The following is a 27,394-nucleotide window of genomic DNA, read 5'->3' as shown; positions in this document are numbered from 1 at the left end:
TTTCCGCAAAGGTCTGATCTTCTCCTGGCGCTTTGTAGTTTTTTAATTTATTCAGAGCTTGGTAGACTTCCTTTATTGTGGGGGGATTGATGTTTTCTGGTGATGTTTTTATCGGGGTGTTGGTGTCCAAATGAAGGAGTTCTGTAGGTTCCTCACAATTTAAAAGCTTGTTGAAATGTTTAGCCAGAATTTCTGCATTGTCTTTATTGTTATGGGCCAGCTTACCATCTTCATCCTTCATCAGTAGGGTCGGGGGTTCATATTTTTGGAGCTGCTTTCTGAAGGTTTTGTAGTAGTCCCTTGATTTAGTTTTACTGAACTGTTCTTCAATTAACTGCAGGGTGTCCTTATGATGTTGTCTTTTTATTCTTCTTAAGACTTGGGTAGTTTCTTTTCTCTGTTTTACTAGCTTTTGATAGGATATTTCTGTCTTTTGGGACTGATGTAATAGCCATGCCTGATGTCTTTTCTCCACTGTTTATTACTGTATATTAGCATGTTATTTTACTTATACTTCAAACTCTGACTACGGCTTTAAGCCATCAACTGTCACTTATAATTATACAACACCTCCCTTTTTAAGTATACCATCTAAGAATCTACTATTTTAATATCATTCAAATGTATTGTATATTTTCAATGATATGATTTTATATGCCTTCCACTATGTATTTAAAATCTAATATTGACTAAGGACTACTGACTATTGACTACTGTACCATCCAATGACGTCCTATTCATCAAGTGAACTACACGTGAGTTTATCATTATATAAGATTTTTAGTTATTTCATGAACATTTTTATAATAACTGTAAAATGTTTGGAAATGTTGTCTGACAAAAATAATAAGGTTTTGATTAGTGACCGAAGATGCCTCACAATAAGAGGCAAAACGTGTCTCACATTTGAAAAATGTTTCAACTTAAATGCCAACATCTTGTATTGTATTGAATAGGTGGAAATAAATATTAAATATTTTCCTATATACTTTATGAAACTTTCAATACAGACAAAAATTATTGTTATCACTTGTAATAGGATAGAGCAAATCGGCAATTTCAATGTGAGAGTTGGAAATCGAACTGAAGGATACGAAAGGGTGATTAGTAAGTGTGGGGGAAGATATGGAAGCTAATAGGAATGGGAAGTGTTTGCTGGACTTCTGTGCTAATATGGGATTACCAGTTATGAATAAATTCTTCAAGCATAAGGTTACCTGAAGTCAATTTCGCATCTCTCCCTCGTTTGTGAACAAGTCAAGTATTTTCCACACTGCTCGATAAAACATTAAATAATCTGGTTGGAGCACATTTTAATGTGTTGTGCTAGTTTCAGCTGGTGAAGAGGACATTTACTGGAGCACGTTTTAATGTGTTGTGCTAGTTTCAGCTGGTGAAGAGGACATTTATTGGAGCACGAGGACAGCATTCAACAGAACTACAAGATATCATTATGCCAGCTTGCTGTGTAAAAAATTGAAAGATGCAGAGGCTTCCAACGAGGGATTTTTCCGCTACAATGAACAACTGAATGAAGATGCAGCAACGATTCTAAGGACAGATCAACCGGAGAAATAGACAACCAGACATGGGAATCTACATTCATCTGCTAAATTTAAGTACATATTTGTAAATTTTACCTTTCCTTCCATAGAATATAGTACAATTGCTATTCTAGTAGTAATATTTTCTTTCCACTTCAAACTTTACTTAGGTGATGGTAGATTTTTGTATGACTGTGATAGTCCTGAACTGAATAGTGTGTTAGTTGAGATCATCTATTTCAATGAATTCATGTGCAATGTTGTGGATAAAAAAATGCAACTAAAATTCAGTGACCTCTTCGACAATTAATGAAATTAGTCACATTATGATATAGATGTTGATTCCCGTAGGGAATCAGAAATATTTGTTCCGAATGAGTAAATTTATAATACCAATGAAATTGGTCCGTTATTGGATATTATAAATTTTCCAGCTAACTCATTCCTGGCTGCCAGCCATGCGTCTTGGTAGGTGTGCTAGGTACCAACTGATGAGCCCAGCCTAGCACACGGGGGCAAAACGCTGTTAGGAAAATTTATAATGTCCAATAACGGACCAATTTTATTGGTATTATAAATTTACTCATTCAGAACAAATATTTCTACATCAATACATCTATATCAACATCTATATCATATGATGGCCAAGCAGGCATCAATTTTTGGTAGTGAGACAAAGTCTCCCATAGTGCATTGGCACTGCCGGTGGCTACAATTAGCCTAGCCATGCGTCTTGGTAGGTGTGCTAGGTACCAACTGATGAGCCCAGCCTAGCACACGGGGGCGAAACGCTGGCAGCCAGGAATGAGTTAGCTGGAAAATTTAAATGTCCAATAACGGACCAATTTTATTGGTATTAATCACATTATGTCGGCAGTAATACGGGAATTTTCACAGACCGTGTGGGAGTAGAACTTAATCTTCCCACTGGATTCTTACAAGGCAATTATATATATATTTTTTTTTTTTGCTTTACGTCGCACCAACACAGACATGTCTTACGGCAACAATGGGATAGGAAAGGCCTAGGAGTTGGAAGGAAGCGGCCGTGGCCTTGATTAAGGTACAGCCCCAGCATTTGCCTGGTGTGAAAATGGGAAACCACGGAAAACCATCTTCAGGGCTGCCAACAGTCGGGCTCGAACCCAGCCCCAGCATTTGCCTGGTGTGAAAATGGGAAACCACGGAAAACCATCTTCAGGGCTGCCGACAGTCGGGCTCGAACCCACTATCTCCCGATTACTAGATACTGGCCGCACTTAAGCGACTGCAGCTATCGAGCTCAGTACAAGGCAATATTACACCAGGTTATTGTAACGGGTGCTTCAGCGGCTACACTAAACACAGTAAAAGGAGGAAAGTAAGTGCAATTACACAGTACCAAAGACACTACACACACAATAAAACATCTGATGAACTACGCGGAATTCCACCGATAACACTGGTAAATATCAGTAGGGGCAACTTGATGATAATAAACCAGGAACGTGGAAAGGTGACTGGGAAACCTTACGAAGGGCCATGGAGGGGCGAAGGTTGCAGTTTCTGAAAAGCCAACAGTGATCTCTGGTTTTCAAAATATTATTTACCAAGTCGGCAGTATAAATTAACTTCCGAAACAAATTCAGCTGTACACCAAATCTAGATACACACTACACATCTCAGTACAAATCAAGTACCACAAATACAACATTGAAGGTAAGAGGAAGCACACCATATTATTACATTTTAGAGTGAAATCAAAACTTGCTTTTCATATCTGATCAAAAGAGTGGCGATTAGGGCAAACTCCTGTGATACACCAACAAAAACTAAATGGGACTTAAAATCGGACAGAAGTCAACAGCGCTTACCCTTAGGCAGCCCATGCTGGTACCGAGGAGACGTTGACGATGTCAAACTTCGGCAGGCTCGGCAGGCCAAGACCATGATGGCTCAGAGACTTAAGACCTCCGACCTCTCACAAAATGCTGCCTAGCCACTTTTAAAGGGAACCCTGGCGTTGGAGTAGCCAATCAGAACACAGGAGCTTGCCCGGATTGACCAATCACAACACTTACTTCAGTCGCGATGTTTAAATACTTTCTCTAATACATATGATCGCGAATCTTCCATTTCCAGAATAGTCAGAACATACTTTCTAGAATACATAACTAACAAAAGGCCAACACACACAGTTCAAAAATTCAAGTCACAACTTTCTGGACAGTTCCAGTAAATATAGAAATGAAATCTACTAGTTACAAATACCATATGTTACCAAAATATTTACACTGTATGGGTTAGGTAGTTACATGAAATGCAAATAAAACATTATATCACCACACTTCAGATCATACATTAAGTACTATTTAACAAGGTTTACAAATAAAATCTTCTATAAACACTTTCCACTTCCAATATATTCTACACCTGTGTCAGTTATCATGATGTAACTGGGCTAATTTTAGAAGCGTAACTATCACTTATGTCAACCTAAATGTCAGCACTAGGTTAAATAATGACAAACAAATCTAAGTGTTTAAAAGGATAAAGTATGTGAAGACTTTTAGATGCAAGTTAGTGGTCAATTTATGATGTAGACAGTGGAATAGATGCTATGGGATGATAGCCCATTATATATGAATTTAGAGTAGGTATTGAATGTGATTATGTGAATTTATAGAATGATGTTCAATGAGCAGGTGTTGCAATGTGATAGCAACCAATTATGAGAAATATAATAATCATACTAGAGTACACTCAACATGAATATAGACAACCTTAAGTGATGTGTAAGTCCAGGATTAACTCCTCAGTGAGATTTTGTGTGAAAGTTATGAGTTGATGTTTTTCAATGTCATTTTGCATTTGCGATAAACAATACCTATTAGTGCTATGAAGTGGTTTTCATATTAATCAACCACAAGCCTAATAATGAGAGGATTTGAATTTTTCAAGAAGTATTGATCGTGCTGATGTCTTCGACAGGCCAAATACGGTCATAGACTAAATAAAAATCAGTATTAAGAGTAAATGAAGTTAATGAACGCATAAATCAGATTCTAATGTGTGTGTGAGAGCGAGAGAGTGTGTGTGTGCACGCACGCGCGTGGTGATGTATATTTCAATGTCTTCTTGCACCATGCGATAGTGTGTTGATGTTTATTCTCATCTTCGCATGTTCTGTTACGATAGAAGGATTATTTCATCATTGAAAATTAGAACTTCTGATGTTGTCAAAAGGGATCCTTAGAATTTTACAATGGTGAATTTGGGAGTAAAAATAATTTACAATGAGTTGTTAAAGATAGAACATTTATGCAGTGATCGTAATATATTCTTGGAAGATTGGCAAACCAACAAAATGCTTAAAACTCAACAAAATGGTAACAACCAACAAAATGAAAGCTAATAATTGACAAAGAAAGGGTTGGAAATGAGCAAAATTATAATTAATAAATTTATTAAAACCAGATAGAGGATGGGATAGAGGATGGATGAATTGTTAAATGTGGATAGAATGTCACAAGTGATTAGATTTGACTAAATGAAGCCAGTAAGGCAGAATTAAGTGGGATAAATAAAGACTAAGTCAGTAATTTAAACAGGCTCAAGAATGAGTTTAATAGGGGAATAATAGGAGGAATTAGTATGAATCATTAATTAATCCTGAGATAATTTTGAAAGAAACTTCAGAGTAAGCGACCGACATTATCTAAGTTGTAAATAGTATAAATAATTATTTATAAGTAGGGCTCGGATGTTTAGGAAAAGTTATATTTTTTTCTTTGTCTGTATTTTCTTATCTGATTGGATTTTGGAGCGAATCAGGTGATTATCGCCACAATTACTGTAAGTGATTTTTATTTGTCATATAAATGCATATTTTGGCTATTTTTGGTCGTAAGGTCCTATTTCAAAATATTTTCGTAGAAACGTCATATTTGTGTCATTCGGCAGTTTGACAACGGCTGTAGCAGTGCAAAATAATCTTCAACTTACTGAATGCGAACTATTGTTCACAAAACTGCTTCTCGGTATCACATTTGCAGTCAATACAAGTGGAATAGCCTTTGTATAAAATTAAGGTCATAGACCTTACTGCACCTTTTACCCCACCCACTATACTGGGCAATCCGGTCTCCCAGGAGTAGATGGAAATAATCCTGAGAAAGTCATCCCAGCAGTGAGCTAATTATTTCTGGCAATTGCTCACTTGTCTTTGTTCAGATATTAGAACCTTAACCTCCTTTCATTTCTTCTTTTCTCTCGGTGCCTATCCGCTTCGGATCTGGCGATTATGATGGTTATTTTTGTCTTGTTTGTGGCAACGTGGAACAGTTCAGCTGATGACATATTGCACCAGACTCTAAGACCTCTTTTGCTGTTGATTTTCTCCTGAAGTATATTTTGGAGTAGGTTGTATCTATCTGCGTTGCGCATGATATGTCCCAGGTACTGCAGCTTTCGGCATTTCACTGTCTCGATCAACTGAGGTGCTGTGTTCATCCTTCTCATTACTTCCATGTTTGTCATTCTCTGGGTCCAAGTTATTCTCACGATCTGCCTATAAAGCCATCTGTCAAAGGACCCGCTCCCCCCCCCGGCTTCTTCTCTGTGTTTTTATTTAAGGTCCATGTCTCTACACCATATAAAAGAACAGAAAATACATAGCAGTGCAAAAGTCCTTTCACTTAAATATATAAAATGGATTGATTTCTAGCTTTTTCGGATTTCAACCACCAATGCAGAGTACAAACAAGTATTGACTTTTAAAATGTTGTGTGATGAGAATCATAGCAAACTTAGTACTTTACAAGTATGAATTTACAAATGTTTGATAAGTGACTCAAGGATAACAGACTATGAATAACTGCTAAACATGTATATTCAGAAAATTAATATGAAAGTAAGAATAACGAATTTAGTTAACAAATATGTATCGAAGGAATTGGCATTTAGATTTATACTTTATTTTAAAATGGCCATATTTAGATTAATCATTTTCTGGTCATATTTCGTCACCTTTGAGGTCATATTTTGTCACTTTTGAGGTCATATTTGCTTGCTTATTTGAGCTATTTTTTGGTCTTAAACATCCGAGCCCTATTTATAAGCTTTAAATATGTTCAGAGATAATTCAGGTGAATGACTAATGTAAATTTCATAATTGTAAAGGAATAAAATGGTCCGAGTTGAGATTTGGACAGTCACGTGTCTGAATTACACTTAGTTCAAGTTTGAGAGAGGAATTAAGGCAATGTTATTTCAGAATAAGCTGATATATTGATTAAGAAAGTATCATTGACTTAAGTGGAGGCTAGCTGAGCACAAGTAAACCATTAAATGTATGTGTAAAGTGAACTAAACACAATTAAGAGTGTGATTTGGAATGTCACACTTGGGCGGTTATGTTTAGTTGCCTTACTGTTCTGGGTAAGGAATTATTAAATTTACGTCTAACTAGCAATTACCCGCGGCTTCGCTCGCGTGAATTTCGTAATTTGATCAAAGTAATCGTTTCTTGGCATTGTACTAAAACATCTGAAAATTCCTAAAGTATAAAAACTCACACAAAAACTGAGTTTCATTTACCCCAAAAATTCTTTGTAAACCATGTTTGTGGTATTACCTTTTGGGGCTAAAACAACCATAAAACATAGAACTGTACATGTGAAAAACAGTCTTCTCTCAAGTCGAAAAAATAAATACATTTTTCTTTATTTTTAAAGGAGATTCCAAATACCTATTCCCACATCTGTAACACCTTCAGTTCTTAAGACATACACAAGTACCCCCATAAAAGGAATTCAACCCCTTGATCAGTCCTTCCCCATCTTCACCCCCATCTAAGTCTACTTTTCGAAAACAATAATACATGTTTCTTTATTTTTAAAGGAGATTCCAAATACCAATTTTCATGTCTGTAAAATCTTCAGTTTTTAAGATATAAGTATCCTCATAAAAAATAATTCAACTATTTTTCACATCTTTTCACCCCCTGTTAAGTGCCTTTTCTGAAAACAAAAAGGTACAGGTTACTGTATTTTAAAAAGACTTTCCAAATACAAGTTTCTTGTCTCTAACATGTTAAGTTTTTGACATATAACGTAGATATACTGGTGCTCATTTTAAAAATTCACCACCAGCCCCGTAACTGGATATTTAAAAAACAAAAAATACGTGTTTCACTATTTGAAGGAGATTCCAAGTACCAGTTCTCATGCCTGTACGTATGTAACACCTTCAGCTTTTGAGATAAATGAATACTCATAAGAATAATTCTTCTTCTTCTTCTCATTATTATTATTATTATTATTATTATTATTATTATTATTATTATTATTATTATTATTATTATTATTCACTTCATTCCACCCCTCTCCCGCCTTAATTGGACTTTCCAAAAACAAAAAATATGTGTTTCTTTATTTTGAAAGGAAATTCAAAATACCAACTTTCACGTCTGTAACAGCTTCAGTTTTTAAGATAAATTATCCTCATAAACATATTGTAACTCCTTATATATTTATTTTCAAACCCACACCCCTTACGACAACCTTCCAAAAAAATCAAAATGCTTGTTTCTTCATTTTTAAAGGAGGTTCCAAATACTAATTTTCACGTCTGTAACATCTTCAGTTTCAGATATAAGTATACTAATAAAAGTAATTGAACTCCTTTTTCACCCCCTTCCTACCCGTTAAGTTGATTCCCCCTCCCCAAAAGTGCCTATTTCTTTATTTTTAAAGGAGATTCCAAATACCAATTTTCACGTCTTCAATATTTTTAGTTTTTGAGATGTAAGTATCCACACACAAAGAATTCAACTGATTTTTCAATTCATTCATACCACTTAAGTGGATTTTCCGAAGACAAAAGAACACGTGTTTCTTTACTTTGAAAGAAGATTTCAAATACAAATGTTCATGCCTCTAACATTCAGTTTTTGAGATATAAGTATCCTCATAAAAAGAATTCAACTCCTTTTTCACCCCAGCCCGTTAAGTTGATTCCCCCCTCCAAAACTGCGTGTTTCTTTATTCCTTTAAGGTGATTCCAAATACAAATTTTCATGTGTGTAACCGTAAGTTTTTGAGATCTAAGTTTCTCCATGAAAAGAATTCAATTTTTTCACTTCCTTTCACCCTCTCCCCTTTAAGTGAATTTTCCAAAAACCAAAAAAAAACTTGTTTCTTTATTTATAAAGGAGCTTCCAAGTGCCAATTATCACGACTGTAACATCTTCAGTTTTGAGATATATGTATCCTCATAAAAACTAATTCAACTCCGTTTTCATCGCCCCCACTCCCAAGATGAATCCCCCCCCTCCCAAATGCGTGTTTCTTTATTTTTAAAGGAGATTCCAAATACTAATTTGCACATCTTTAACACCTTTAGTTTTTGAGATATAAGTATCCACATACAAAGAATTCAACTAATTTTTCAATTAATTCACCCCCTTAAGTGGATTTTCCAAAGACAAAAGATTACGCTTTTCTTTACGTTGAAAGAAAATTCCAAATACAAATTTTCATGTCTGTAACATCTTCAGTTTTTGAGATATAAGTATCCTCATGAAAAGAATTCAACTCCTCTTTCACTCAACCTACCCAAAAAGTGTGTGTTTCTTTATTTTTAATAAAGATTCAAAACACCAGTATCCACGTCTGTATGTAACCTTCATTTTTGAGATATGAGTTTCTCCAGAAAAGGAATTCATTTTTTTTACTTCCTTTCACACTCCCCACCCAAGTGAATTTTCCAAAAACAAACAGTACTCGTTTCTTTCAAGTTTATTCCCCCACCAAATGCGTATTTCTTTATTTTTAAAGGAGATTCTAAATACCAGTTTTCACGTTTGTAATATCTTTAGAGTTTTTGATATATATACATTCTCATACAAATAATTCAACTAATTTTTCAATTCTTTCACACACACCCCCCCACCACCTGGTTAAGGGTTTTACCCGAAAACCAAACAATAGGAGTTTCTTTATTTTCAAAGGAGATTCCAAATTTTAATTTTCATGTCTGTAACATCTTCAGTTTTTGAGATATAAGTCTCCTCATAAAAGTTATTTAACCAGTTTTCCCCCATTTCTCACCCTCCTTAATGGGATCTTCCGAGAAAAAAAACAAAAAAATAACATGTTTCTTTATTTTTAAAGGAGACTCCAAATACCAATTTTTACGTCTGTCGACTTTTAAGTTTTTGAGATATAGATATCCTCATTTTAAAAATTCACCCCCTTTTCACCCCCTTAGCGGCAGAATATCCAAAAATCCTCCCTTAGCAAGCACCTATGTGTTAATATGAATGTATCCGCACAATTTCATTTCTTATGTCCAGTAGTTTTGGCTCGGCGATGGTCGGTCGGTCACTCAGGACAAGTTATTTTATATATATATATATATATATATATATAGATTTCAGTTTATCATTAATGCCATGTATGAATTCTGTGTACCAGAGGGAGAGAGAGGGGGGGGGGGGGTGAGCAGACACGTTGACAACGATTTCAGTTTATCATTGGCAATGAGATATAGTAAGCAAGTGTCTGAGACTCAAAAGGGTCTTTGATTGCCAAAATCAATCATCAGGAAGTTTTTGTTCTGCCTGTGATGTTAAATTTTTTGCATCATTATTAATAAATGTCAAGCCCATTGCTAATATGTGTGGTATTTGCCAAATGCCTTCCTTCTCTTTTAATGCCCCTAAAAATTTGTAATGGCCTCACGCGCAAACGGACCATCCACACAAGGATACTCATGTCTGCCGGCTCAGCTCGGGTAAAAAGGGGGCAACAGATAAATGAGGTAGATCAGTTCGGCACCTGAACTTCCACTATGAACACATCATTGATACATACTACAAATTACAGAACTCTGCTTATTTGAGAACAAATCATCTGAAACTAGCTTTTGTTAAAAGCAGAAGGGGGAAATTGTGCAAGATATATAAATATTTACACATTCCACATCAAAGAATTGCACATGAAGAATTTCTTGAGTAAACATAGTACATATAAAAATGTTAAGATGAGGACTTACTTCATTATGGCTCTCATAAAGCCCATTCAAATTTTGTATTCTCTCTCTGATGTTATCAATGTCCAACTGGAGTGTATCACTGCATTCTGACTCGTTTCTTGAAGACTCCATTTGTCTACCCACCAGGCGACTCTGCAAAAGTGTATGCGCAAAATAAAGAAAAAATATAATAGGCAACAACAACAACAAATATATGGCTTCAGTTAGCAAGGTGCAGATCTCACGTTCTATCTACGCAGCCTACTTAAAATTATCAACATTCCAAATGAGCTGCTATCTAGCAGCAAAAACTGGAATTCAACTTGATGGTCCCTATGGCTAAAGTTAATTTAATTTTGTTGCGTAACAGTCAGTGCGTCAACAGATATGTTTAACATGCCAACAACAATAAAATGGAGTGCCATGATTTCTGATCGCACATGAAAATGAACTACCTCAGATGGGATCGAACCTGTGAACATGACATAATGAGTAAAACATTCTACCACTGATCTACAAAGGAAGGTTACAGAGAAATGATGATGCTGGTTTTACATCCCATTAACTACTTGAATGGTTTCCAGAGCCACCGAGATGCTGGAACGCGACTTCAAACACATCCAGACTGAGCCAGGATCAAACCTGACAATTTGAACACAGGTCAAGCGCTCTACAGCCGAAGCTATTCAGCTCAGCATATGGCTAAGATCTGACATGAAATTCAATATTCAGTATGCCTATGGTTTTCTCTATATTAGACATAACATTCTGCTGGGTTCATGCTGAGTCTAACAAGATAAAGCTGTACAAAACTTTGTTTCCATAGAAGAACCCAAAACCGTGTTATGAAATGTTTTAAATTTTTTAATTAAATGTCACCATTATAAACATATTGTTTATATATATAATGTAGAGGTACTTCTTCAGTACTCTATGAAGCCAACTGTTTCCTCTGCCCAAATATAGCTACATAAATAGACAAATTCGAAGAACAAATTTAATATCATGATCATTACACTTAAAAAATAATGTTTTTGATTTGATGTCGCACAAACTACTTTTATATTGCCCAACTCATTGGCTGAACAGTCAGTGTACTGGCCTTCGGTTCAGAGGTTTCCGGATTCGATTCCTGACCTGGTCGGGGATTTTAATCGCTTCTGATTAATTCTTCTGGCTCAGGGACTGGGTGCATGTATCCGTCCCAACACTCTCCTCATCATATTCAGACAACATACCACATTACCAACCACCACAGAAACACGCAATAGTAATTACATCCCTCCGTATAGGGTTGGTGTCAGAAAGGGCATCCGGCCGTAAAACAGGGCCAAATCCACATGTGCGACGCAGTTCGCACCCTCGACAGTACAGGTGTGGGAAAAGCGGTAGGAAAATAAGAAGGAGAAGAAACTACCTTTACAGTCTTCAGAGATGCTTATGAGATGCAATTTTATCCCGCAGGAGATTTTTTTATATGCTGGTAAATCAACCAACATGAGGCTGAAGTATTCAAGCACCTTGAAATTCCACTGAACTGAAACAGGCTCCAACCTGCCAACTTGAGCACAGAAGCATACATGCCAACTTTCCAAATGACCCAATAAGTAAAATCCCTGTACGTCAAAATACGCGGGAATCCAATGCATCAAATTTCGGTAAAACACAACAAAATTCATGTATTTTCTTCACTTCAGATAATTACCAGTTCAACAGCGATAATATAAAACACCGATGACATTATAAGGGACAAAATATTTCATCCCCGGTTAAACTAACACAAATATCTTTAAACCTTTGACCACAAGCCTCATAAACTGTCCTATACCGCCAAGGCCTAATGAGCACTTTTTACCTTGAAGTAAATTATTCATAATGATTTCTGTTGAATTTATGTAAATTGGATGGGCATTTTTTTGTTTTGAAGGTAATGCTTCGGGCATTTTATTGATGTAAATTAATGCACCTTATTTTATAAATTTTTATTTTATGAAGTAATAATTCAAATACATATAATCTTTCTTTGAAAAGATGGTTCATGGTGTGGGTTACTGTAGTCACGTCCTAGTTCGTGAACCATGGGCAACGGCTGAGTGGCCTAGCAAGTGGTCCTGAGAATCGAGATACCAGTTGCTATGGAATGGGAGTGGGCATCTCGGACATATTCTGAGTCATGGCCCTCCTTGTGCGCAGGCAGCTAGGACTATACAATCCACCAGTGGTCCATAACTCGTTAGAGGAGAGATCCTCACTTGGACTATGTGTAAGTAGGGTAGCATCCTGCTTCATGAATTTACCGAGCTCAGAACATTTTAAGCAAGCCTGGGACCTAGGGGAGTAACGGAGTCCCACTCCCATTTGACAGGCGAGGGACTCCTTGGAAACAACTTTGCGACCGAAATGGAATTCGATGGGGAGCTATCAATATTAATGGGGCTTATGGAAGAAAGAAACCGGCCCCGTGGTGTAGGGGTAGCGTGCCTGCCTCTTACCCGGAGGCCCTGGGTTCGATTCCCGGCCAGGTCAGGGATTTTAATCTGGACCTAAGGACTTGTTCGAGGTCCACTCAACCTACGTGATTAGAATAGAGGAACTATCTGATGGTGAGATAGCAGCCCCAGTCTAGGAAGCCAAGATTAATGGCCGAGAGGATTCGTCGTGCTGACCACACAACACTTCACAATCTGCAGGCCTTGGGGCTGAGCAGCGGTCGCTTGGTAGGCCAAGGCCCTTCAAGGGCTGTAGTGCCATGGGGTTTGGTTTGGTTTTATGGAAGAAAGAAAGTAGAACAGGCTGAGTCAGCTAAGAGGATGCATCTGGATGTGCTACGAGTAAGTGATATTTGGGTAAGGGAAGATAACGAGGAAGAGATAGGATATTATAAAGTGTACTTGACGGGTGTTAGAAAGGGAAGGGCAGAGTATGGGGTAGGGCTGTTTATCAGGAATACCACTGCACGCAACACAGTTTCTGTGAGGCACGTAAATGAGCAAATGATATGGGTAGATTTGTCAGTTGGAGGAATTAGGACGAGAATTGTCTCAGAAAATTCACCATGTGAGGGTGCAGATGAGGATGAAGTTGACAAGTTTTATGAAGCATTGAGTGACATTGTGGTCAGGGTCAACAGCAAGGAGAGAACAGTGCTAATGGGTGATATTTCAATGTGAGAGTTGGAAATAGAACTGAAGGATACGAAAGGGTGATTGGTAAATGTGGGGAAGATATGGAAGCTAATGGGAATGGGAAGCGTTTGCTGGACTTCTGTGCTAGTATGGGTTTAGCAGTTACAAATACATTCTTAAACATAAGGCTATTCACCGCTACACATGGGAGGCTAGGGGTACCAGATCTGAAATAGACTATATCTTAACCGACTTCAAATTCAGGAAATCCGTTAGGAATATACAAGTTTTCCAGGGATTTTTCAATGATACAGACCACTCTAAGTATCTCTATGCCTACGGTAGAGAAAGTGAAATTTGTCTGCAAACGAATAAGGGTAGAAAATCTCCAGGACGAGGAAATTAGACAGAAGTACATGGATATGATTAGTGAGAAGTTTTGAACAGTAGACAGTAAGCAGGTTCAGGATAGAGAAAGAGAATGGACGGCATACAGGGATGCTGTAGTAGAAACAGCAAGGGAATGCCTAGGAACAACTGTGTGTAAAGATGGGAAAAGGCGGACATCTTGCTGGAATGATGAAGTGAGAGCAGCTTATAAACGTAAAAAGAAGGCTTTTCAGAAACGGCTCCAAACAAGGAAGGAGGCAGACAGGTATTTGTACACAGATGAAAGAAATAGAGCGAAACAAATAGTAGTTGAATCCAAAAAGAAGTCATGCGAAGATTTTGGTAATAACTTGGAAAGGCTAGGTCAAGCAGCAGGGAAACCTTTCTGGACAGTAATAAAGAATCTTAGGAAGGGAGAGAGAAAGGAAATAAACAGTATTTTGAGTAATTCAGGTGAGCTCATTATAGGTCCCAGGGAATCACTAGAGAGGTGGAGGGAATATTTTGATCATCATCTCAACGTAAAAGGAAATCATCTTGGTGGTGCTGCGAACAGCCAATCTCATGGGGAGGAGGAAAATGATGTTGGTGAAATTATGCTTGAGGAAGTGGAAAGGATGGTATATAAACTCCATTGTCATAAAGCAGCAGGAATAGATTAAATTAGACATGAAATGGTGAAGTATAGTGGGAAGGGAGGGATGAAACGGCTTCACAGAGTAGTAAGATTAGCATGGAGTGTTGGTAATTACCTTCAGATTGGACAAAAGCAGTAATTGCACCTATCTATAAGCAAGAGAACAGGAAGGATTGTAACAACTATCAAGGTATCTCACTGATTAGTATACCAGGCAAAGTATTCACTGGCATCTTGGAAGGGAGGGTGCAATTAGTGGTTGAGAGGAAGTTGGATGAAAACCAATGTAGTTTCAGACCACAGAGAGGCTGTCAGGATCAGATTTTCAGTATGCGCCAGGTAATATAAAATGCTACGAGAGGAATAGGCAGTTTTGTTTATGTTTCGTAGATCTAGAGAAAGCATATGACAGGGTACTGAGCAAAAAGATGTTTGCCATACTGGGGGACTATGCAATTAAAGGTAGATTATTAAAATCAATCAAAGGCAGTTATGTTGACAATTGGGCTTCAGTGAGAATTGATGGTAAAATGAGTTCTTGGTTCAGGGTACTTACAGTGGTAGACAAGGCTGTTTTTTTTTTTTGTTTTTTTTTTGCTAGGGGCTTTACGTCACACCGACACAGATAGGTCTTACGGCGGCGGTGGGATAGGAAAGGCCTAGGAGTTGGAAGGAAGCGGCCGTGGCCTTAATTAAGGTACAGCCCCAGCATTTTGCCTGGTGTGAAAATGGGAAACCACGCGACAAGGCTGTAATCTTTCATCTTTGCTGTTCGTAGTTTACATGGATCATCTGCTGAAAGGTATAAAATGGCAGGGAGGGATTCAGTTAGGTGGAAATGTAGTAAGCAATCTGGCCTATGCTGACGACTTGGCCTTAATGGCAGATTGTGCCGAAAACCTGCAGTCTAATATCTTGCAACTTGAAAATAGGTGCAATGAGTATGGTACGAAAATTAGTCTTTTGAAAACTAAACTGATGTCAGTAGGTAAGAAATTCAACAGAATTGAATGTCAGATTGGTGATACAAAGCTAGAACAGGTCAATAATTTCAAGTATTTAGGTTGTGTGTTCTCCCAGGATGGTAATATAGGAAATGAGATTGATCAAGGTGTAGTAAAGCTAATGCAGTGAGCTCGCAGTTGCGATCAACAGTATTCTGTAAGAAGGAAGTCAGCTCCCAGGCGAAACTACCTTCACATCGATCTGTTTTCAGACCAACTTTGCTTTACAGGAGTGAAAGCTGGGTGGACTCAGGATATCTTATTCATAAGTTAGAAGTAACAGATGTGAAAGTAGCGAGAATGATTGCTGGTACAAACAGGTGGGAAAAATGGCAGGAGGGTATTTGGCATGAGGAGATAAAGGCTAATTTAGGAATGAACTTGATGGATGAAGCTGTACGCATAAACCGGCTTCGGTGGTAGGGTCACATGAGGCGAATGGAGGAGGATAGGTTACCTAGGAGAATAATGGTCTCTGTTATGGAGGGTAAGAGAAGTAGAGGTAGACCGAGACGACAATGGTTAAACTCTGTATCTAATGATTTAACTATAAGAGGTATAGAATTAAATGAGGCCACAGCATTAGTTGCTAACAGAGGACTGTGGCGACGTTTAGTAAATTCACAGAGGCTTGCAGACTGAACGCTGAAAGGCATAACAGTCTATAATGATAAAGATAATGTATGTATGTATGTATGTATGTATGTATGTATGTAGAGAAAAAAAAGTATTTCATGATCAAAAATGTTAAGAAAAAATATTTTCACTATCAAAAACTGTATTATTTTAGAGGTGATGTTTCCTATGCCACATATAAGAAAATTAGAGCTTTATGTACTTTATTACAGTTACAATATTTTAATTATTATTTCATTAACGTGAAATTTTCTAATTTTACATTTTATGCAAATGCTGCAGTTCCTGGTTCGTGTTAAGTAAAAAATGATTACTAATGTCTATTTCACACAAAACATATGACGTGTTCTAGCAAATGTGCTTAGGGAGGAACAAAGTGTGTACATCATTCTTACACTGTTTATAAATGTATCTGGTCATTTTTACATTTACCACCTTGACTAGCACTAATCTTTCTGCATACAGAACAGTTGCGTGTTTTGTTTGGTTTTTTTTTTTTTTTTGTAAAAGAGTAAGGGGTTCGTTGCCTTCCCGCAGGAGCTGAATTGCCACCTGCTCACCAAGCAATTTGCCAGCAAGTTCCTCAACTAATCTTGTTGTGTATAGTCTTATTTAATCCAATACTAGTCCAAAACATGTATTATACATCATTAAAACCAATAAATAACTTGGAAAATATTTTTTCCGGAACGTCCGACCATTCGGACGTTGGTGTATTTAGACTGAACCTTGAATGTCCAATCAATCAGATGTTGGCGGTTAAGGGGTTAAAATGCATCAATCAAATCTACTTACGCAATGTAATTTGTTTATGCACACAACTAATTACAACTTTGAGGTAAAGAGTATGTTGCTGCACATAATTATATGCACACAAGTTGTTTACATTATTCACACCATCACATGCACATCATCATTCTGATTTAACAGCTTTGGAATTTAGGTTACTGGAATGAGCAAGAAAAAGTAGAAAGATCAGTATGTATGTATATAAACTAAAAATATTGCATTATTTGTCAATAACAAATTATTTTGTTTAAAAATGGATTATATTGTTTTAAACATCATAACTCCCAAACTAATTGATATTCCTCAAATCTGTGTTTTGCATTTTCTTCACAACACTTATAGGTAGAATATAAACCTAAAATACATGATCCTAGAATGAAATTGTATCTGTTGATGTCCTATTACTTTAGTGGATACACATTTTTTGGTGAGTGTTTACAAACAAATCACATAATCCATTATAATTTACAACAATAGTTTCATATCTGAGGTATGTGTCCTGGAGTAGGCTTTTGGCGTTAATGTAAAAGAATATTCAATGAAATAGGATAATTAGGTCTAATGTTATGATTTTTTAAAATACTGACCGCATTAAAAATTATTTTCCAGAGAAATCCATCTCAAAGTTTTAACACTGTTTTAGAGACCTCCTGCGTCATATGATGTCCCTTCTAATGCAGTATTCGGGTCTTCCTTCATCTTCCTTCTTCCTCTCAGGTACCTCCTCCTGCTTTTCTGCTCTGGGGTGTTTTGTAGGTGATACTTTTTCTGTTTTAGAGCTTTAGCCAACTCCACAGCGGCTCGAGTATATTTACCAATAGTAAAACCCACTCGCTTTAGAATTTCCAATTCTACATCTGGGCCACAAATATAATGGCAAATGGCATCCATAACACAAAAATTCAATGTTTTTAGTCCTACTTCTTCTCCATATCATGCCATTAAAACTTTCATTTTGATTTTGCATTTTGCCATGGAGACAACACCTTAGCATGGCAGGATCTGTCAGCTTAGAGTACACTTGCTTGACAGCTTCAAGTACACTGTCAGGTAGTGCATTTTTAGGCTTATATTTATCCAGTGTCCCAGTTGCCACTGCTTTTTGGAAGGAACACTAACTGCCTTCACCTTTGGGGCATTTACCATTGAATCCCTCATTCCTACCTGCTGCTAAACGATATAGGGAAGTCCATATGGCTTCACTCATTTCTTCCACATCATTTGTAGAGCTCGTCAGTGCAATTCCTAAATAGTTTTGCATTTTATCTATTGTGTGTTATGTTAGTTTGCCTTTAGCACCTAAACGTTTCTCCTTAGATAGACATCGAAGGGCTTTTCCAACTTGCTTCTGGTAATGACCAACACATTCAAGTTTTTCAATATTTTTACCATTGTATGGATCCACATCAACTACAACTTTGTAGCTCTTGCTATCTCCATCACCAAGGAACTGAGTATACTCCAAGCCTCTACTTTCCTTCGACCGCAGAAAAATTCTGCTTGCTCCCACGAGTTCCATGTTAGGTGAAGAGACGGTGTAGTTTCGACAACACAAAGAGCTGTGCTCTGCTTTCCACGTCAAGTATGCAGGAGATTCTTTGTCATCAAACATGTGCCTTCTGCATGACATGCACTGTTTTGACATCACTTCTGTGTCCAGAATTTTACCATTCTTCACTGATATTACAGTAACAACTCTGACAAGTGAAGTAAATCCTCTCTTCATCCACATTACATCAACAGACACTGCACACTCTCCTGAGTTCTTAGCCAAATCACTTGCAGCACATAACATTGTCTCTTTAGCTAACAGTTTTGTCACTTCATTGAAAACATGTATGTGTTTATGGTAAGCACTTTTCTGAGGAGGAGGAGGAGGAGGAGGCAAGTCCATAAGGTAACAAAATGTTACCATTTCACTGTGGCCACAACCTATTTCTCTGAATGCATAAACTGCTCTTCTGTTCACTTAAATGTCTTGTCCTTTCTCACACTTGTATACATATCTGGAGTTGTATAACCACAATTGGAGCATAATAAATGGAAACACTGTGAGAGCCCTTGCTTCTTAAATCCAATCAACTGAACTGACATGGCACTAACAGAAAAGCATTGACTACAAGCCACCAAACATAACATATTATTTACACACTGCCAGTCAAATAAACTAAACCCTTCACTGCTGTAATCATAGCTTTCATTAGAAGTAACATATCTTCCAGTAGTGACATACCCTGGTGGGCTAGGTGTTCTCAGGTCACTACTCACAATTGCATTGTCCTGCTCCAACCTATCAACTTTCTTCATGTTTGTAAACTGGTTTCCATGGAACTACCTTACCGGCCTCCTTTTACTTTTTCTGTTACCCATGATTATAACAACAATGTACAAAAATATTCAAAATAAACAAATTAGAATTGCTGGAAAACTTTCTAAAAGTACAGTATATCAATATCAATTAGTAGGCCTACAAAATGCAAGGGTGCTCAAAACATTCACCGCTGTTTATTAAAATAATCAAGAACAATTCTCATAGATAGCAGCACAGGATTCGTGTGAACGCTATATTGTACATCAGTAATTAGAAAGAAAACAAAAGACACATGATCAGCATGAGCAGAAGGCAAAGAACAAACACCTGTGTCCATAAAAGGGGGCATGGCTCAGTGTGCTGCATTTTACATAAATGTCAATATCTCAAAAAGTAGTGAAGGTAGGGTTAGGTAATTTACACCAAATTAAAGCTAATAAAATAATGAATCCAGGTAATGTGAAATTCAAAATTGAAAAAAATTAGACTTCTTGACAATTTCTGGGTGTACACATATCTTAAGTGAAAAATTCAAAGTATTCAAGGCATAAGATTTCACATCAGTTTAACATGAAACAAGTTGGTGCAATGTAAAGCTAGTGCATGTGTAATATTGTCACATAGCCGCCAACACGGCATCAGTGTAAAAACAGAGGCGCAATAGGAAGCCCTGAGGGTATTTCGAGAAGCTAGTAGAAGAAAATGTCACGTAGGTTTTGACACAGTAGGAAACTACTTCCTTCAAGTATATTCTATGACACTCCCCATCAGTTAGTGGGAGGAAGACGTGAGCCAATCAAACTTGAACATGACAGATGTCTGGGAGAATAGAGGGGTGATGTTCTAGAAGCCTCGAACTGGGAATTTAGGCGGAAGTTCTTCGAGAGACTGGAATAGAATCTATCCAACTGCCGTGCAAGTAGTGCGTGTGGCTGTGAGCCATAGCGACAGAGAAGAAGTGCAAAATTTGTGCGTTATGTATGTGGCAGTGAGCCGCGGAGCAGTCGTATGTGGCCGGGAGCCACCGAGAGAAACAGTGCAGATATTGGAAAGGGTTATGCGAGGCAGTAAGGGAATCACTGCGTACAACATACAGATCTGTTCAAATTATTAGACTCAACAGGCAGATCAAGCACTTTTTTAATTCTCTTCCCAAAATCATGTTGAAAAACATATTTATATTAACAAAACTAGTATTTTAGCATAACATCAGTCCCTGGCATAAGTTGTTTGCTGTTTGGAGGTATCTCCAGTTAATCTAGCCCACTTTTATCATTCATCACACCAACTTCTTAACTTCATACGTAAAACACAATCAACCTACAAAATTACTACTACATCATTACAATTAAATCCCTGAATACAACTGAGCAGTTTAGTACTTTGTGTGGTACCCTTTGTATTGAATGACACTCTTTAGCCGTTTTGGCATGCTTTTCTCAAGATTTAAGCACATATCCTTCAGTTCCACATCTGTATACCACAGATTGTTTATTTCTGCAATCAGCTTATGTTTGTTGGGTATGTTCTTTTTCATCATCTTGTGTTTCATGAAGCTCCATACATTTTCTATTGGATTCATGTCCGGACAGTTGCCCGGCCATGGAAGAACACCGATATCCTTGTCCTTTAAAAATTTTGTGACACTTTTGGCCTTTTGACAGGGTGCACTATCATGCATGAATATGAAAGAACCATCGTCAAACCATTCTTCGGCCTGAGGAAGGAGTTTTTCTTCAAGAACCCGTTTGTAATTGTCCTATTTCATTGTCCCCTCCAAAATTTGAATTCGTCCAGGCCCATAGATGGACATCACACCCCACACCATCGTTGCAGTTGGGTGTTTCACAGTCTGCTGTATGCACTCCAACTTGTATTCCTCTCCACGTCGACGACGTACACATCTTGAACATTCTTCAGAAATGCTGAAATACGACTCATCACTAAAACACACTTTCTCCCATTCATCAGACCAGTGCTGAAGTTCGTTTGCCCATTCCAGACGTGAATGTGCCACTGATGGGGTGCCCTACGCTTCCTTCCTTGGTCTGCACGATTTAATGCCCTCACTACACAAGATCCTCCAGATACTTCCAGGAGGAACAACTGCTCCATAACCTGCCATTTTAATGCTCAAGTCCTTAGAAGTGCATTTTCTATTGAGAAGAGCCAAATTTTGTAGTGTTCTAATGCCTCGTGGAGAAAGATTTGATTTTCGCCCATACTTTCCCACTCTATTTTGATGATAAGTTGTATTCTGCCTCAATTCTACACTAATTCTACACTAATTCTACTCACTGATTTTTGACTTAAAGACACCTTATGTGCAATTTGCCTCTGTGAATATCTTCCTTCACTCAGCAGAGTATTGGCAACTGCAATTTTATGTGGGGAAATGTCTTTGGCTTTCCCCATTATCAAAAAACAATCCGATTATACGGTACACAGCATTAGAAGTTGGAAAGAAACAACTGATTGAATAAAACTGTATGAGATCACTTTAATATTAATGGTTAGAGATAGTTACACTTCCCTAGCAACAGTACAATCCACCAACAATGGCCATAACTACACTTTTTCACTGTTGTCGGAAGCAAGAATCCAACTGCTACTTGCAGTCATAGAGCAGGCAATGACTTTCCCTCCAAAACAAAACTGCTGAAGGTCAAAACAGAGCTGCCAACAGCTTGATGCATTCATAAACTGTGCGGGAAGTGATTTTGCACATGTTCACCAACAATCTGACAAGAAAAGTCCCTTTTATGAAGAGGTATCTTAAATGTATTTCAAAATAGCATGAATTTATCTGTTGAGTCTAATAATTTGAACAGATCTGTAGATAGCAGGTTGCTATAGATAGACTTAGAGCGGCAGTGAACAAGTTACTTGTCATAGCTGTGAACCTAAAGACTGGAAAGGATCATCGAACTGTTTGCTAGGAAGACCGAGTAATATAGTGTGCCTTTCTTATCGGTAACTTAACCTGGCAGTCGGTTGTAGGCAGATTGGTCAAGCTGACTGACGACAGAGTTTTGGAGGTGCAGAGTTCGAGTTCTGGATTCCCAATTCCTGTTCTACTAACCATTATGACGTGTAAGGCGACTACGATGTCACGGAAAGAGAAGAAAAACAAGAGAGAAGATGGAAGCAGGCGGAAGAAGCCCTCGAAACAAGCTAAGTACTCACCAAGTATTCCAAAAATTAGCATTACTGAAGTGAAGAGTGTAGAGAAATTGGGTAGACAAGGAGTTGAAAGAGTCTACCTCAAACCAAGGGATGTATATATTTGTAAAAAGATTAAGTCTTTTGTAGTGTACATGTATTTGTCCTGTGTACTAAATTTTAGAATACAGATGAAGGGAACTGTGTGTGTTAGAAAGTTGATCCTGTCATTTCTAAGAGTAAGCTCCCGAAAATTCCGAACCCCAGTTCTCAGCCTGTCCAATCCTTACGAACACGACAGGTTTCATGACGACAACGGGATAGGAAAGGGTTAGGACTGTAAAGGAAACAAACTTACCTTAATTAAGGTAAGCTACAACCCCAGCATTTGTTTGGTGTAAAAAATGAGATGCTACATGAAACCATATTCAGGGCTGCCAACAATGAGGTTTGAACCTGCTATCTCCTAAATGCAAGCTCATAGCTAAGTGACCCAAACCACCTAGCCAACTCGTTTGGTTTGTTCAAAATAGGCAGATCGTTTAGCAAGCACTGAAAACAACCTGTCTACAAATCATATGCTGAAAAATAATTTAATCTGATACCTATGAAATGCATCATAAACTGGTACAAAGAATACAATAAACCCAGGAAGATGCCATGTTTCATGTGCACAGCATTCCCAAATAAGATTAAGGTTGTTATTTAACCATAAAAATTGCAGGGATATACACATACTGTGGTGGGTTAACAATGTCCCTAAGACTAAAAATTTCTTCAAAGAAAGGTAGCATGTTTTAATAACCCTAAATTTGTTGAATACTATTTACAGCTACTCACAAGTTCACTTGTGTTTGAGTTTTCCCACTTGACACAGGTTTTACTCACAATTGTAACACACACTAATGTACACTTAGTCAGGCGATCACACTGCAGTGTCATTCCGGAACAATTCAAAATAACTTTATAATGCCGTCTGACAGATTCACTCCACTCCGATGAATGACATGTCACGGGCTTGTGACAATCTCATACTGTTTAGATTCACTCTTGACTGACGAACGCAAGACTGACCGACTCCAGACTGAATGGAATACACCAGTTGTGTTCTTGACAAAAGCTCATAGAAGATTAAGTAGTTCATGCTTCCAGATCATTCTGTATACCCAGTCCATTGTTAATCAGCTCCTGGCTTCTTCTAGGAGCTTCTTAATCGTGAGTCAACAACAACCTACTGGCACTATTGTTTTCTTCGTTGTTGGCCCCATCCACTTTGACGTCACTGTACCATGATTATTCTCTCTCAATGGCATTCTCGCCGGCCACCCCACACTCAGCCTTGATTACCACAATAAATACATACATACATACATACATACATACATACATACATACATATTGTAACAACTCCTTACCCTCCTGTGCTACTGTTGTATTGGATCTGCCTGGAATGGATGTTCAACTCGCTTGGCTTAAGCTCAATCATCATTTTGTTTGAGTAATTTATTTGACACCCGAGCCATAAGACTGGTGTCTACTGGCATGAAAGCCATTCAGTGCTCACATGTTTGGTCTCTTGTAAGAAAGACTGAACTGTTGTCAATTGTGCATGCCTCCTGGTTTTGGAACTAAGTTGTTTTTCCTTGTTTAGTTCTTGTGTGTAATTTCCTGCTTCTCTTTTAATACGAATCTCCACTGTTGTTTAGTGCCATATTTTCCATTTCAGGTTTTTGGGCCCAATTTTTGGATGTTAGCTATCTTGTATGTTGATTCTGTGTTTATTATGCCACTTCCAATTTATTGCACCAGTCATTTTCCCTTTTATGCCTGTTATGTAATGAATTTGTTAAGAATAAATGAAAACACGGACATGTTATTTCCTATTTCTTGGTTGTTAGAAATGAATACACGTGTTGGCGAATTACAGCTGGAACTGTGCTATTAAAGTTGTAGCCCTGTTTGCCCTTACCTCCCCACTTGTCCACCCACCTGCTCAAAGTTTCCCTCCTGAGCCCACTCCCTCTCTCACTGCGTTGTTTGCTAACCTGCCGCACTTGGATATTATCAAGCTTACCTACACATTTTAGAACATCACGTTACAATACATACATTTTGGACTGTTATACCTTTTAGTATTCAGTCTGCTGGTCTCTGTGAATGAACTAAGCATATCCATAATACTTATTTGCATCGAGCATTGAGGTCTAAGCTATTTCTATGGCTGTTACCTAGAATTTATTTTAAAATTTACCTTCCACGGCTAGTCCATTATATTGCACCTGATAACCCATCATCCTCCAAACCCTTCACATGATTCCTCAAGCAAAATCACTTCATACACAGAGCTGCTTCATCCACCATGTTTATCCCTAATTTGTTCTCCATGTTCTTCCTGCCAATGTTCCCATTTGTTTGTATCAGCTATTATTCTCGCTACTTTCACGTCTGTTAAACAACAACTATCAGCAAGAGTAAACAATATACAATAAAACCAAGACATTAGACTTGCGAGTTACATTATTTCCACACATCAAATTCTACTGTCATTATTTCTCATAAAATTAAAAATTCCTGACTGACATACCTGGGCAACACGAGCCAATTTTAGCTGCTCCTGAGCTTTATGTTTCATGTCCTGGAGGGCAGCATGATGAGCCTGCATTTCCTTCAACTAAAAAGACAAAGTAATTTTAGATGTACAGAGCAATATAGATCACTGTAATAAAACAATAAGGGATTATTTTTTTGTATGTGACTGTTTCAGAGCTTTACCCATTCCATACCCAACCTGTGCAAAATTTAAATATTTGTTTTGAGACAAACAAGCAATTGGGAGCAAACAAGCAATTAGGATACATCTCAGCATGTAAAAATTAAAAGCCACTGTACTGATATCTTTGGTTAAAATATTTCTGAAAACCAAATAAGTGTAATATAGTATCATTTCTATGTCCGTATGACAACTCTTAAGTTATGACATTTCAATTCATTCATCTAATTGAAATCAACTTTCAACCTATTAGGTTGCATTACGTATATGTAGTACGTGTTGAAGAGATGTTAAGTACAGAACAAAAATGGCCAATCAGACACAAGTGGGATCCTAACCCACAACCTCCCGATTTCTCCTTCCCTCCCAATTATCCAAGTTTCTGAAGCATATGTCAGTATTGAGATTTAGTATATCTGGTATACTACTCTTCTACTATTTTAGGGGACATTTTTACTCCATACCAAGCTTCTAACATTTGGGGACATCTTTACTCCACACCAAGCCTCTAACATTTTTTAGAATTTTGCGAGGTTGTGGGTTCTGATCCCACTGGTGTCCAGTTGACCATATTTGCTCTGTACTGAACATCTCTTCAACATGTACTACATGCACATAACACGACCTAACAGGTCAAAAGTCGATTTTGAATACAATGTGGTCGTGAAAATTCAATATTCATTCATCTACTTTTGTAATTCAATGGGTATTCAGTTTAGATTTATTAACATTTTGAACATGATTTATGCTCTTCAGACAGGGAGTCGGTCCAACTACAATAACAGTGTAATACTGATGAAGTATGTCTACAAATCTGATGTTCAACCTTCAGCAAAGATGTTTGGGAGTTGCTTCTATTGTAATGATTCAGACATTTGTGAATTTGCTTCCTATATTGTAATTGTTTCATCTCACTGGCCTTGATCCTGATTCTCTCTTCTCCCCTCTGGGTGGACTGAAAGGATGCTATATCTGTACCCCCTGCATACTGTAAGAGGCTACTGAGAGAGGAACAAAGTAATCACTCTCTCGTCTTCTACGACCACAAACAAAGAAATGCCAACTTTGACGCCAAAAAAACGCATCCCAATTTTGTGCCTCAATTTTTTTTTAAATGTGCAGGTATTATTCGCGTAAATACGGGTAACTAAGGTTAAGTTAAGAGTAAGTTCCCACCTTCCAATACTTAACAATTTCTATATAATAGACTTATTAATTACATAATATAATCCATATAACCTCTAGTACATGTTTCGTTCCGATATGGAACATCTTCAGCTAAAATTGGTAAAATGGCAAGACAATTTTACCAATTTTAGCTGAAGATGTTCCATATCGGAACGAAACATGTACTAGAGGTTATATGGATTATATTATGTAATTAATAAGTCTATTATATAGAAATTGTTAAGTATTGGAAGGTGGGAACTTACTCTTAACTTAACCTTAGTTGTGTTGAGCCAATACGGAATAAACATGAGATTTATAAGCTGTAAATACGGGTATTTACACAAATAATCCCCGCCACCGTATTTACGCGAATAATACCCGCCACCAAATCATCCCGCACCCTAAATTTAGGAAGGCTGATTTTGAAAAAAACATGCCAACACAGACGCAAATAAAACCCACACCCCAATTTTTTTTTTTAATGTGCGGGTATTATTTGCGTAAATACGGTATATCTTATTGTCAAATGAAATAGAACATTTTCAACTACTGTAAACAGTACAAAACAATAATAAGTACAAGGAATATATATTGTTACGTGCTCAAGCGACCGTCAGCCTTGTCGGAGCCCCTTCGGTATTACCTGAAAGGGGATGACTAAGCCAGCTCGGATAACTTCCCAGCCCACCCGAGGACACGCCACGGCCCTTCCTCTATTGTTCTCTTCCTCTAGTTTCTCTGTGCGATTTCTGGAAGATAGAATGAGAAGGTTTGATCTCCAGCCGAACCCTGAATGTTCTAGTGGCCCAATATCAAGGTATAAATACATGGCCCGAGCGAG

The 27,394-nt window shown here is 37.6% G+C and overlaps 1 protein-coding gene across 4 annotated transcripts in view; it reads right to left on the bottom strand.

Moving 5' to 3' along the window:
* cmb (combover) overlaps nucleotides 1-27,394 on the bottom strand; it is a 522,232-nt gene that overhangs the window by 335,674 nt on the left and 159,164 nt on the right. For all 4 annotated transcript variants that reach the window (XM_067139692.2, XM_067139691.2, XM_067139689.2 and 1 more), the window contains 2 exons: nucleotides 25,198-25,284; nucleotides 10,581-10,712 (listed from right to left, as the gene is read on the bottom strand). In XM_067139692.2, the coding sequence (XP_066995793.2) occupies nucleotides 10,581-10,712; nucleotides 25,198-25,284 (219 nt within the window). The remainder of the gene's footprint in view (nucleotides 1-10,580; nucleotides 10,713-25,197; nucleotides 25,285-27,394) is intronic.

Source organism: Anabrus simplex, chromosome 2 (genome assembly GCF_040414725.1).
Source record: "Anabrus simplex isolate iqAnaSimp1 chromosome 2, ASM4041472v1, whole genome shotgun sequence".
Classification (NCBI taxonomy): Eukaryota; Metazoa; Arthropoda; class Insecta; order Orthoptera; family Tettigoniidae; genus Anabrus; species Anabrus simplex.
Note: the sequence above shows the minus strand (reverse complement) of the source record. Positions and strands in the feature narration are given on the sequence as shown.